Source organism: Salvelinus namaycush, chromosome 1 (assembly GCF_016432855.1).
Source record: "Salvelinus namaycush isolate Seneca chromosome 1, SaNama_1.0, whole genome shotgun sequence".
Classification (NCBI taxonomy): Eukaryota; Metazoa; Chordata; class Actinopteri; order Salmoniformes; family Salmonidae; genus Salvelinus; species Salvelinus namaycush.
Window position 1 is genome coordinate 40,530,478 of NC_052307.1, and position 12,580 is coordinate 40,543,057.

The 12,580-nt window shown below is 44.2% G+C and overlaps 1 protein-coding gene across 1 annotated transcript in view; it reads right to left on the reverse strand.

The window, feature by feature from the left end:
• ksr2 (kinase suppressor of ras 2) overlaps window positions 1-12,580 on the reverse strand; it is a 157,720-nt gene that overhangs the window by 119,333 nt on the left and 25,807 nt on the right. The window contains 1 exon segment of the mRNA XM_039003191.1: window positions 10,359-10,906. Coding sequence (XP_038859119.1) covers window positions 10,359-10,906 — 548 coding nt within the window.

Genomic DNA, 12,580 nt, shown 5'->3' on the forward strand with positions numbered 1-12,580 from the left:
GCCACAGACAACAAAACATCTGTCATGTTCAGTTTATGTGCACAATAACGCTCCTCCTTCTCCACATCAAGTCACAGGCTGCTTCTATGGCATGAGGAAACCAAGCTAATACCAAAGAAATACCTCAAGATGTTCTCAAATGAGGATAATAAGCAAGGCAACCATCAATGTTGTGACACAAACAGAAGGACATTCTTCTAATTTCTCCCTAATGAATCTGAGTATCTCCTTTCAGGCCAGCACAACATTCTCAGCGCCCGCTGTTCATTCAAGTCTTTTGTCTATGCGATTTAGTATTTTATTGGCATCACCATTAGCTGCAGCAGTTACTCTTCCTGGGGTCCACAATGAGTTAATGGTGGCCGGGAGGTGGGAATATTTGGAGTGCATGCCTGAAGTCTGTCAGTACGACTATCTCATTAACAGGAATGTGGAGGGGTTAAAGGTTAATCCTGGATATTGTGTCCTGTCCACAAGACCATGTAATTAGGACAGGAGAGGATGAGCTAATAGGTGTTGAGAGCTCTTTCATATACTAAGGATAGGAGGTGAGACATGAGGAACCTGTTACCAGGTATAACAACTTTGTAATTACGAAAGAGGGAACAAGCTGAGGGGTGTTGACAGCTTGTAGAGATACAAAGGGTAGAAGGTGAGGAATGAGGTATTTGGTATATTATTAGGATCCCCATTTGCTGTTGCAAATGCAGCTTTACCTGTTTTTTTTAAACCAGGATTGGTGTTAATTTGAGCAATATGAGATGGGAGTTCCATGCAATAATGACTCTATAATATTGTACGCTTTCTTGAATTTGTTCTGGATTTGTGGACTGTGAAAAGAGCCCTGGTGGCATGTCTGCTGGGATAAGTGTACAGTTTTGGCAAGTCGGTTAGGACATCTACTTTGAAAATGACACAAGTAATTTTTCCAACAATTGTTTACAGACAGATTATTTCACTTATAATTCACTGTATCACAATTATAGAGGGTCAGAAGTTTACATACACTAAGTTGACTGTGCCTTTAATCATCTTGTAATATTCCAGAAAATTATGTCATGGCTTTAGAAGCTTCTGATAGGCTTATTGACATCATTTGAGTCAACTGGAGGTGTATCTGTGAATGTATTTCAAGATCTACCTTCAAACTCAGTGCCTCTTTGCTTGACATCATGGGAAAATCAAAAGAAATCAGCCAAGATCACATAAAAAACATTGTAGACCTCCACAAGTCTGGTTCATCCTTGGGAGCAATTTCCAAACACCTGAAGGTACCACGTTCATCTGTACAAACAATAGTATGCAAGTATAAACACCATGGGACCTCGCAGCCGTCATACCACTCAGGAAGGAGACACGTTCTGTCTCCTAGAGATGAACGTACTTTGGTGCGAAAAGTGCAAATCAATCCCAGAACAACAGCAAAGGACCTTGTGAAGATGCTGGAGGAAACAGGTACAAAAGTGTCTATATCCACAGTAAAACGAGTCCTATATCGACATAACCTGAAAGGCCGCTCAGCAAGGAAGAAGCCACTGCTCCAAAACCACCATATAAAATCCAGACTACGGTTTGCAACTGCACATGGTGTCACGCCCTGACCTTAGAGATACTTTTTTTTTCTCTATTTGGTTAGGTCAGGGTGTGACAGGTGGGCAAATCTATGTTTCTATTTCTTTGTTGGTTCCCAATCAGAAGCAGCTGTTTATCGTTGTCTCTGATTGGGGATCATACTTAGGCAGCCCTTTTTCCCACCTTAGATTGTGGGATCTTGTTTTTGCATAGTTGCTGTCTAGCCCTGCAGAACGTTACGTTCGGTTTTGTATTTTGTTTTTTTGTCGGAGTTCGGTATTAAAAATCATGAACACTTTCCACTCTGCGCTTTGGTCTCATTCATCTAACGACGGACGTGACAGAAGATCCCACCACCAAGTGACCAAGCAGCGTGCCCAGGAGTGGAGGACATCCTGGACCTGAGAGGAGGTAATGGCAGGGGACAAGACCCTGCCATGGAAGCAGGCGGAGGCAGCGAGAGAGGAACGGCGACGAGACCAGGAATCAAGGAAACGACGGAAGCAGAAGAGGCAAAAAAAAATTGGGAGGGGGCACACGGGGTGTCGACCGGAGCAAAGGTGGGAACAAGAACCAACTCCCTGTAAATACGATGAGGAGTTGGTCACGGTTCAGATACCATGTTTTCCGGTTCTGCGCACCGTGCCTCCAGTGCGCACCCTTAGCCCGGTACGTTCTGTGCCTGCTTTCCGTACTTGCCGTGCTAAGGTGAGCATCTGTCCAGGACGGATTGTGCCGGCTCAGCGGTCCTGGTCTCCAGTGCGTCTCCTCGGCCCAGGATATCCTGCGCCAGCTCTATGCACGGTATCCCCAGTTCGCCAGCACAACCCAGTGCGGCCTGTGCCAGCTCCCCGCACTTGCCGTGCTACAGGGGGTATTCATCCAGGACGCGTTTTGCCAGCTCTATGCTCCAGACCTCCAGTCCGCCTCCACGGCCCAGTATATCCTGCGCCGACTCTACGCACTATGCCTCCAGTGCGCCTTCACAGCCCAGTGCATCCTGTGCCAGCTCTCCACACTTACCGAGCTAAAGTGCGTATCCAGCCAGGACGCGGTGTGCCAGCTCCACGCACCCGGCCTCCAGTGCGTCTCTCCAGCCCGGTGCGTCCTGTGCCAGTTCCACGCACTCGGCCTCCAGCGACGGTCCCCAGTCCGGAGCCTCCAGCGACGGTCCCCAGTCCGGAGCCTGCAGCGACGGTCAACAGTCCGGAGCCTCCAGCGACGGTCCCCAGTCCGGAGCCTCCAGCGACGTTCCCCAGTCCGGATCCTCCAGCGACGGTCCCCAGTCCAGAGCCTCCAGCGTTGGTTCCCAGTCCGGAGCTTCCAGAGACGGTTCCCAGTCCGGAGTCCGCAACGACGATCTACGGTCCGGAATCCGCAACTACGGTCCGGAGTCCGCGACAACGATCTACGGTCCGGAGTCCCCGGCGACAATCCCCGCACCAGAGGTGCCACCGAAGTGGGGGGAGCCTCAAGCGGAGCGGGGTCTGCGTCCCACACCGGAGCCTCCACCAAGATGAGATGCCCACCCGGACCCTTCCCCTATAGGTTCCGGTTTACGGCCAGAGTCCGCACCTTTGGGGGGGGGGGGGTACTGTCACGCCCTGACCTTAGAGAGACTTTTTTATTCTCTATTTGGTTAGGTCAGGGTGTGACTTGGGTGGGCAAATCTATGTTTCTATTTCTTTGTTGGCCTAGTATGGTTACCAATCAGAGGCAGCTGTTTATCGTTTTCTCTGATTGGGGATCAAACTTAGGCAGCCCTTTTTCCCACCTTAGATTGTGGGATATTGTCTATGTCTAGTTGCCTGCGAGCACTACATAGCTTCACGCTTCATTGCTCTTTGTTATTTTTATTGTTTTTGGTGTCATTTAAAATACATGTAAAATGTACGTCTACCATGCTGCACCTTGGTCCAATCCATCTTTCAACGAGCGTGACACATGGGTACAAAGATCGTACTTTTTGGAGAAATGTCCTCTGGTCTGATAAAACAAAAATAGAACTGTTTGGCCATAATAACCATTGTTATGTTCAGAAGAAAAAGGGGGTGCTTGCAAGCCGAAGAACACCATCCCAACCGTGAAGCACAGGGGTGGCAGCATCATGTTGTGAGGGTGCTTTTCTGCAGGAGGGACTGGTGCACTTCACAAAATAGATGGCATCATGAGGCAGGAAAATTATGTGGATATATTGAAGCAACATCTTAAGACATCAGTCAGGAAGTTAAAGCTTGATCAGAAATGGGTCTTCCAAATGGACAATGACCCCAAGCATGCTTCCAAAGTTGTGGTAAAATGGCTTAAGGACAACAAAGTCAAGGTATTGGAATGGCCATCCCAAAGCCCTGACATTAATCCTATAGAAAATTTGTGGGCAGAACTGAAAAAGTGTGTGCGAGCAAGGAGGCCTACAAACCTGACTCAGTTACACCAGCTCTGTCAGGAGGAATGGACCAAAATTCACCCAACATATTGTGGGAAGCTTGTGGAAGGCTACCTGAAACGTTTGACCCAAATTAAACAATTTAAAGGCAATGCTACCAAATACTAATTGAGTTATGTAAACTTCTGACCCACTGGGAATGTGATGAAAGAAATAAAAGCTGAACTAAATCATTCTCTCTACTATTATTCTGACATTTCACATTCTTAAAATAAAGTGGTGATGCTAATTGGCCTAAAACAGGGAATTTTTACTGGGATTAAATGTCAGGAATTGTGAAAAACTGAGTTTAAATGTATTTGGCTAAGGTGTATGTAAACTTCCGACTTCAACTGTAGCTTCACTTCTTACCAGTAATACATGTATTGTTTTAGAAACATTACAAAGCATGCTCATCCATTTTTTTGTTGTTGTTATAATCATGGTGCAAACATTTTTGGGCTGGTAAAAATCTGACAGGCTGGTGGATCAAAAGGTTAGTCTCAGGCCCTGAACTGATCTATTTGTTATCGAAGCTTGAGTTTTGAAATATAATATGGTCTGAGAAGAACAATACTGACATGCCAGGCATATAGCCAATATGCTGTGATAATGTATTAGGCCTGCCTACTTCACAAACGTCATTCTTACAGAACTGTTTATATTAGGTTAATGTAAAAAAAAAAAAATGTAAGTCATGTTTTCAAAAAAATCTGAGCGGTAGATCTCGGCTTGCTTTATTACTGCGAAAGTGATCATTGGTGACCACCGCTGTAGACTCAGATTAAAGATATGACGGATACGAGTGGCCATAGAGTCAGCTACCATCCTCAGTAGCATTTAATCTAAGTTGACAACGCCAGGAGGTTTGTCATTATTGATCAATAACAATCATTTTTAAAACCTCTCCCACACTAACTTTACAAATTTTTTACGTACATTGCTTTTCTTTCATTATTAATTTTTTATCCATGAATACAATGGCTCAATATTCGTTGTTGGCATTTCCTGCCTAAGTTTGGCCATTTTTCCAATGAATCATTAATCATCAGAATAATTGCCAACATCAAATGGTTTTGTGATAAATAAGCCATCTGATTCGATGAAAGATGGATTGGAATTTGTCTTTCTGCCCATCATTTTATTTAAAGTAATCAAAAGTTTTTATATAATTGATCTTGGCTTAATAATACAGTTTCTCCTTTTTATTGAGTTTAGTCACACCATTTCTCAATTTGCAGTAAGTCAGCCAGCCAGTCTGATGTTAACAAGTTATTGATTTCATGAACCTTATTTCCAAGGCTACATATATTAATATGGGCTATTTTCAGCCCTTTTCTGGCTAGCTTCTCAGAGATAGACATCTTAGGGAGAAGAACAAACAAAGCAAGAGTTGATGTGTGTAGGTGTGTGTGCTGTGGGGTTGAACCTAAGAACCCATAGGCTTGGCTCTCTCATCCCTTCCAGACTTTTGGGAGGAAGGGTGGACAATGAGCCTGTCATAGCGGATGTCCCCACGCGTTCTGGCAGCTTTCATGGCCGGAATAAGTTATTTTCTCTTCTTGCGCACAGCTTCAGGATAATCCTCGTTGAGGAAGATGTACAATCCTCTCAAGTTCTTGGTTCTTTCCAGAACAGATACCTTGTCCTTGAACCTGAAGAACTTGACCACTGTCGTGCCTGTCACCTGGGCCAGTGGCGGGTTTTTCAATCCTGTGGGCGTGCTCCACTTCAAGATAATTTCCCTCACTTTGTCCTCAGGTCTCATGTGGAGATTCTGCAATTCTGTCCACAACAATGTTGTTCCACCTTGATTGTCCCTTTAGATAATCAGATTTCTCCATCATTGTTATCATGGAATCACATTCAGAACTGATGTCCTTTCTCAATGACTTACAGATTGCTGTCACCTTGCCGTTTTCCTGTTTAAACTCATCGAGCTGACCCTGGGAGAAGAGCAAACTGTTCTTCAGGTCCTGGACCTCTATGGTCAGGTATTTTATTAGGTGACTCCACCAGTATTTGGACACAACACTTGAAGCTATTTTCTTGTTAATGTAACAACTGCTTGTAGAATATACACTACAAGTCAAAAGTTTGGACACACCTACTCAACGGTTTCCCTTTATTTTTACTTTATTCTACATTGTAGAATAATTTTGAAGACATCCAAACTATGAAATAAAGCATATAAAATAATGTAGTAACCAAAAAAGTGTTAAACAAATCAAAATATATTTGATATTTTAGACTCTTCAAAGTAGCCACCCTTTGCCTTGATGACAACTTTGATTTGTTTAACACTTTTTTGGTTACTGCATGATTCCATACGTGTTATTTCATAGTTTTGATATCTTCACTATTATTCTACAATGTAGAAAATAGTAAAAAAATAATAAAGAAAACCCCTTGAATGAGTAGTTGTGTCCAAACTTTTGACTGATACTGTATATTTGTACTGTTAAAAGATCACCTGTGATAGAGAGACACCAATGTTTTCAACGTTACTTCCACTGGCTTTGGTCTTTGTCATAGTAGCAACGTAGGCTATGTTGTTACTCCTCACAATTCTAGATGGGGCAGGTCTCAGGGAAGATGGAAACAGCAACAAACAGCAGGGATCTAGACAGTCTCAAGCCCGGGACAAGTCGTGGTCGCAGCCACAAGGGCTAACCGTGTCACGGGTTGCGTTCAAGCCCTCAAGGAAACCCTGCTAGCTTGATTGGCTGTTAACAGTGGCAGCTAGGCTAGCTTCTAAGCCAAGCAGCTCATCAGACCCTTGGTTGGCAGGATCCCTGGGCAGATAGCAGCGGTCTCAGCAACTGATGCCAATCGTGTCGTGGGATCCAAAGGTAGCTAGCTAGTAACTCAACTTTTTCAATAGAACACTTTCAGAGACTTTCAAAACAGAATCCTCTGATAATGACAGCAGCAACTACACTGAGTGTACAAAACATTGGGAACACCTTCCTAATATCGAGTTGCACGCCTTTAACCCTCAGAACAGCCTCAATTCGTTGGGCATGGACTCTACAAGGTGTCAAAAGCATTCCACAGGGATGCTGGCCCATGTTGACTCCAATGCTTCCCATAGTTGTGTCAAGTTGGCTAGATGTCCTTTGGGTGGTGGACCATTCTTGATACACAAGGGAAACTGTTGAGCGTGAAAAACCCAGCAGCTTGACACACTCAAACCGGTGCACCTGACACCTACTACCATACCCTGTTCAAAGGCACTTAAATATTTTGTCTTGCCCATTTACCTTCTGAATCCATTTCTCAGTTGATCAAGGCTTAAAAATCATTCTTTAACCTGTCTCATCTCCTTCATCTACACTGATTGAAGTGGATTTAACAGGTGACATCAATAAGAGATCATAGCTTTCACCTGGATTCACCTGGTCAGCCTATGTCATGGAAAGAGCAGGTGTTCCTAATGTTTTGTATACTCAGTGTATAACCCACTGAAGAACAAGAGGCCATATTTACTTTGTACCTGCCCAAGGTTTGCCCCTACTATTCTAAGGAGAGACTGAAAAATAAAGGTAGAATAAAACATGAAATCAGATTAGAAGAAACAACTGAGCTATTTGAACCAAATGTAGACTTCTACTTATCCTGGGTGCCATGTATAATGCAAGCAGAGGGACAGCAAGCACTAAGCCAGTGTTTCCTTTGCCTTCAATAAACCAAGGGCTGGCTGATTAGTCCACTAGTTCAATCAGGTGTGCTAGTTCAGGAATAGATTGGAACAGTATAACTGGCTGGGGGAACCTGAGGAGAGGTTAGTGAAACACTGCACTATGCTACTCCCCACTCTGTCCAGATCAGACCTGGGTTCAAATACATGTGTATTTGAGAATTTGTTATTAAATCAAATCAAATTGTATTTGTCACATGCTTCGTAAACAACAGGTGAAATGCTTACTTTTACGCGTCCTTTTCCAAAAATGCAGAGTTAAAGATTTTTAAAAAGTGAAATAGTGACAGGAGGAATAAACACACAGTGAATAACGAATAAGAATAACAAGTAAAAATAACATGCCTATATACAGGGAGTACCAGGACCGAGTCGATATGCAGGGGTACGAGGTAATTGAGTTCTTTTTTTAGTTATGTACATACACTACCGTTCTGAAGTTTGGGGTCACTTAGAAATGTACTTCTTTTTGAAAGAAAAGCTAAAAAAAAATAGCTTTTCTTTCAAAAACGAGGACATTTCTAAGTGACCCCAAACTTGTGAACGGTAGTGTATATTTGAGTATTTCCTAATAATGTGGCTGGAATCAACTATTTTCAAATAATTTCCTATAAATAGCCTTCTACTTGAAAGTATTTTTAAATGCTACTTTTAAATACTATTTTCAAATACCTGGGTTAAATGCATAGGTGTGTATTTGATTCAGTATATTTGAGTATTTTCAAATACTTTCCAAGTGTATTTCCAAATACATTCCGAATATTCAACTACTTGTCTTTTCAAATAAAAAAAATATCAAAAAGACTTACTTCCAAATGTCTTTGAAAGTAATTGAAATACCTTAAATAGTATTTGAACCCAGGTCTGGTCCAGATGAATCCTAGTGTTTCCAGGCATAGTCCAGTACAGTCATTGATTAGAGAGCTTAACTCTGAGCCTGCAGTCTATCAGTGCTTAGGGACCGGTAATCAATTCTCTAATGCTGTGTGAGTCCCTATTCACTGCCCTGCTTATACACTACCTCACAGGAAAGACAAGTACGTGCACAAACACAAACAAACACACACAAACTGGGGCAGAACACAACCCAGATGGCGGTCATAAAGAAGGAATATAACCTCCAAATATTAACTCACCAAGTAGGCAACGATGGGCCACTGTCATAATTGTATTATAAAAATGACTGTTACTCTCCTGAGGGGCACTCCTTTCCTGACTGCTGATGGTTCCTGATTACGCTAGGTACTCTGGTGGATCCTCTCTGGCCTGGCCCGTTAGTAGAGGATACAAGCTGATCTGATCAGCATTGCACCAGACCAGACGCACGGTCGGTTTGGTCAGGAACTCAGCGCCTTGCTCCCAGCCAAGCTCTCTGTTATCTCTGTTCTGTTGACAGGCCATTGTTTTTCTACGGGCGCTGGTGGACGTGAATTAAACTGAACGAATTAAGCTGATTGGGCCTCGGGCAGGAAGATAGAGGAGTAAATAAAGTATAGCGAGAGAGAGAGAGAGAGAGAGAGAGAGAGAGAGAGAGAGAGAGAGAGAGAGAGAGAAGCAGAAAGGAGCTCCATCTTGCATTTATTGTCTAAGTGTTTTATTAAATGCAGTTAGAGACAATACAATATTTCCTATGAGTGCCCTCTTCCTCTCTTTTATATAGAAGTCTATCATAATATTATTCTTACTTTATTAAAACAGTTCGACAGTAAATGCAAGATTGAGTTGTTTTCCTGGGAGTGGCCTCTGTCTTAAATAGAACTTAATCTTACTATTTTTTAAATAATTGCTGTGTCAGAGGGCTAGAAATCAGATTCTGAAAGTTTAAAGTGTGCCTCAAGTGGACCACCTCTTGAAGCAAGTTAAACTCCACTATTTATAATTGTACATGCTTTATTATAAAAACATATATATATTATATAAAACATTTTTGTAACTTTGACCCCTTTTTCCTGGTATCCAATTGGTAGTTACAGTCTTGTCTCATCGCTGCAACTCCCGTAAGGACTTGGGAGAGGCGAAGGTTCGAGAGCCATGCGTCCTCTGAAGCACAACCCAACCAAGCCGCACTGCTTCTTGACACAATGCCCGCCTAACCCGGAAGCCAGCCACACCAATGTCCCGGCACGCCACAGCAGTCGCTAGAGCGCGATGCGACAAGGACATCCCTGCCGGTCAAACCCTTCCCTCACCTGGACGACGCTGGGCCAGTTGTGTGCTGCCCCATTGGTCTCCCGGTCGTAGCCGGCTGCGACAGAGCCTGGACTCGAACCAGGATCTCTAGTGGCATAGCTAGCAACTGCGATGCAGTGCCTTAGACCACTATGCCACTCAAAGGCCCATGCTTTAGTTTTATTGTACTGACTGCAAGCTCTCTCTCTTTATCCATAAACTAATTGAAACCCTTGTCCCCCAGCAGAATCAAACTTGTTGGTACAACAAACAAACTGCTCTAAAATCACAACCAAAAGCACAATTGTTGTTATTGTAGTCGACTAACAGCCCCACAAAAGTCAAACACTTTATCACAATAGTTGCCATTACTGACAATTTACTCAAAATGGCTGTTGTATCATGTGGGCAGGTCACCCTGTGTGGTGCCTTGCAAAATAGGTTTCTAACCTAAAGGATCCAGATGTAAAAAAAATTAAAATAAAAAAAGACTCACTTGAGTGTCTGCGTGTCAGCTGCCTCCAGGCCTATGCGGTTGCCCTGCTGGAACTCGTGTGACTTGGAGCGGTGCAGCGCCGTGAAGCCCGGCAGCAGGTGGATGAGCTTTCGGCTGGGGGGTGGGGGCGTCCCGGGGGCCTTCACCTTGTTTCTGCGCCTCATGGGGGGCGTGCCCGGGGGGGTCATGGTGTTCACCACCAGTGGAGTCCGGGGAGGGGTGTGGGCAAAGTGCCTCTGACGGGGCGAGGGTGGCAGGGATCGATGACCCGTGTCCATGGGGGGGAAGGCCCCCAGTCCCAGGTGGCTGTCCACGGTGAGGCGGTCTGGCTGGACATAGGGGCCATACGGATAGGGTAGCAATGACTGGGGGCTGTGGCACTGGCTGTGGTGCTGCTGGTTGTACTTTGCCTGGACCATGGGGCTTTGGGAGAGCTGGAAGCGGACCCACTGGCTGGGTTCTGGAGAGGGGAAGGGAGTGTTCTCCTTGCCAGACTCGGAGGTGGGCCACTGGATGGACCAGTCCTGCTTGGCATGGCTGCCTGCTGTGGAGGAGGAACATGTTACAGATAACATTTAACCACAAACAATTACCTGATACCTTGACTCTGCTTAATTATTTACATTTATACATGTCATTTAAGGATAATAAAAACTCAAATTTGATTAGAAAGAAATGGCCTGATGATAGAGCAAAAAAGCGAGAGAGCATGGATCTGACATCAATAGCAGATGTACTGTAGCATGGGCTCAGATAGGAGAGGAGTAGAGGAGAGTGATGCTTGATTAACCACAGCCACCTTGATCCCTAAACATTAGATGATAAGCTGGAGATGAGGTTCATGTTGAATAAGTGAGACAGAGGAGTTTGGTTTGGGAGAGCAGAGAAGAGAGAAATTATATTTTCAGCTTAAATGGAAATATTCACCTCCGTTATTGGGCAATGAGTCATCCTCGAGTTGTTCTTGAAAGAAAAGAGAAGGAAACAAACGTTTAATTGATTCGATAAAAAGATGGCGAAAATATTGTTTGTTTCCTCTCTCTTTCTGAGACCCAGCCATTGTACTAATCACAGTCTCTAAAACTCAACTCTGATGTGAACGCAGTATCCGAATTAGCTCAACAACACTAATGCCTATGCATTCTCCCGAAAGTCTTGAAGGAAAAAAAGTATTCCTTCGGAGTATTTCTTCCCTGTGATGTTTTAAAACAAGCCCACCAGAGACTTCTGGAGGGACAAGGAGAGGGATAGAGAGATGTGGAGTAGAGGGAGACACATTGGGAGAGGAGAGAGAGAGGGAGAGGGCTGAAGTAACAAGAGTGAGCGACTAAGCGTCTTCTTAGGGCCTCTCGTCTTAGGTCAGGGATCAATGTTTATCTTCAGCACGAATGTACATGTTCCCTCCGCGTCTGACTGAGACACTCCTCAGGACAGTACAGTATACACACACAGACACCACGCACAACACTCCAACCACGCACAGCGAGAGACAAACAGTGTCCCCGGCATAGTAGAGTACAGTATATACTGCGTGTACAAAACATTAGGAACACCTGCTCTTTCCATGACAAAGACTGACCAGCTGAAAGCTATGATCCCTTATTGATGTCACCTGTTAAATCCACTTCAATCAGTGTAGATGAATGGGAAGAGACAGAAGGATTTGAGACAATTGACACATGGATTGTGTATGTGTGCCATTCAGAGGGTGAATGGGAAAGACAAAAGATTTTAAAGCCTTTGAACGGGGTATGGTAGGTAGTAGGTGCCAGGTGCACCGGTTTGAGTGTGTCAAGAAATGTTTTTTCACACTCCACAGTTTCCTGTGTGTATCAAGAATGGTCCTCCACCCAAAGGACATCCTGTCAACTTGACACAATTGTGGGAAGTCAACATGGACCAGCAACTGTGCGGAGTCAACATGGACCAGATTCCCTGTGGAATGCTTTCGACACCTTGTAGATTCCATGCCCTGACAAATTGAGGCTGTTCTGAGGGCAATAGGGGGTGCAAAACAATATTAGGAAGGTGTTCCTCATGTTTGTACACTCAGTGTACATAGACTATAGGAGTCCTAAGGGATGTGTCCACTCATAGGCACAGACTGGGACTGGGAGACGGGTTGGTTGTTAAAAGACATCCCTCACGACTAGTGGTCCCGTCTGTATTTTAGAGGGGTATTTTACAGCCAGGCCAGAGTTCAAACTGCACTGGACAT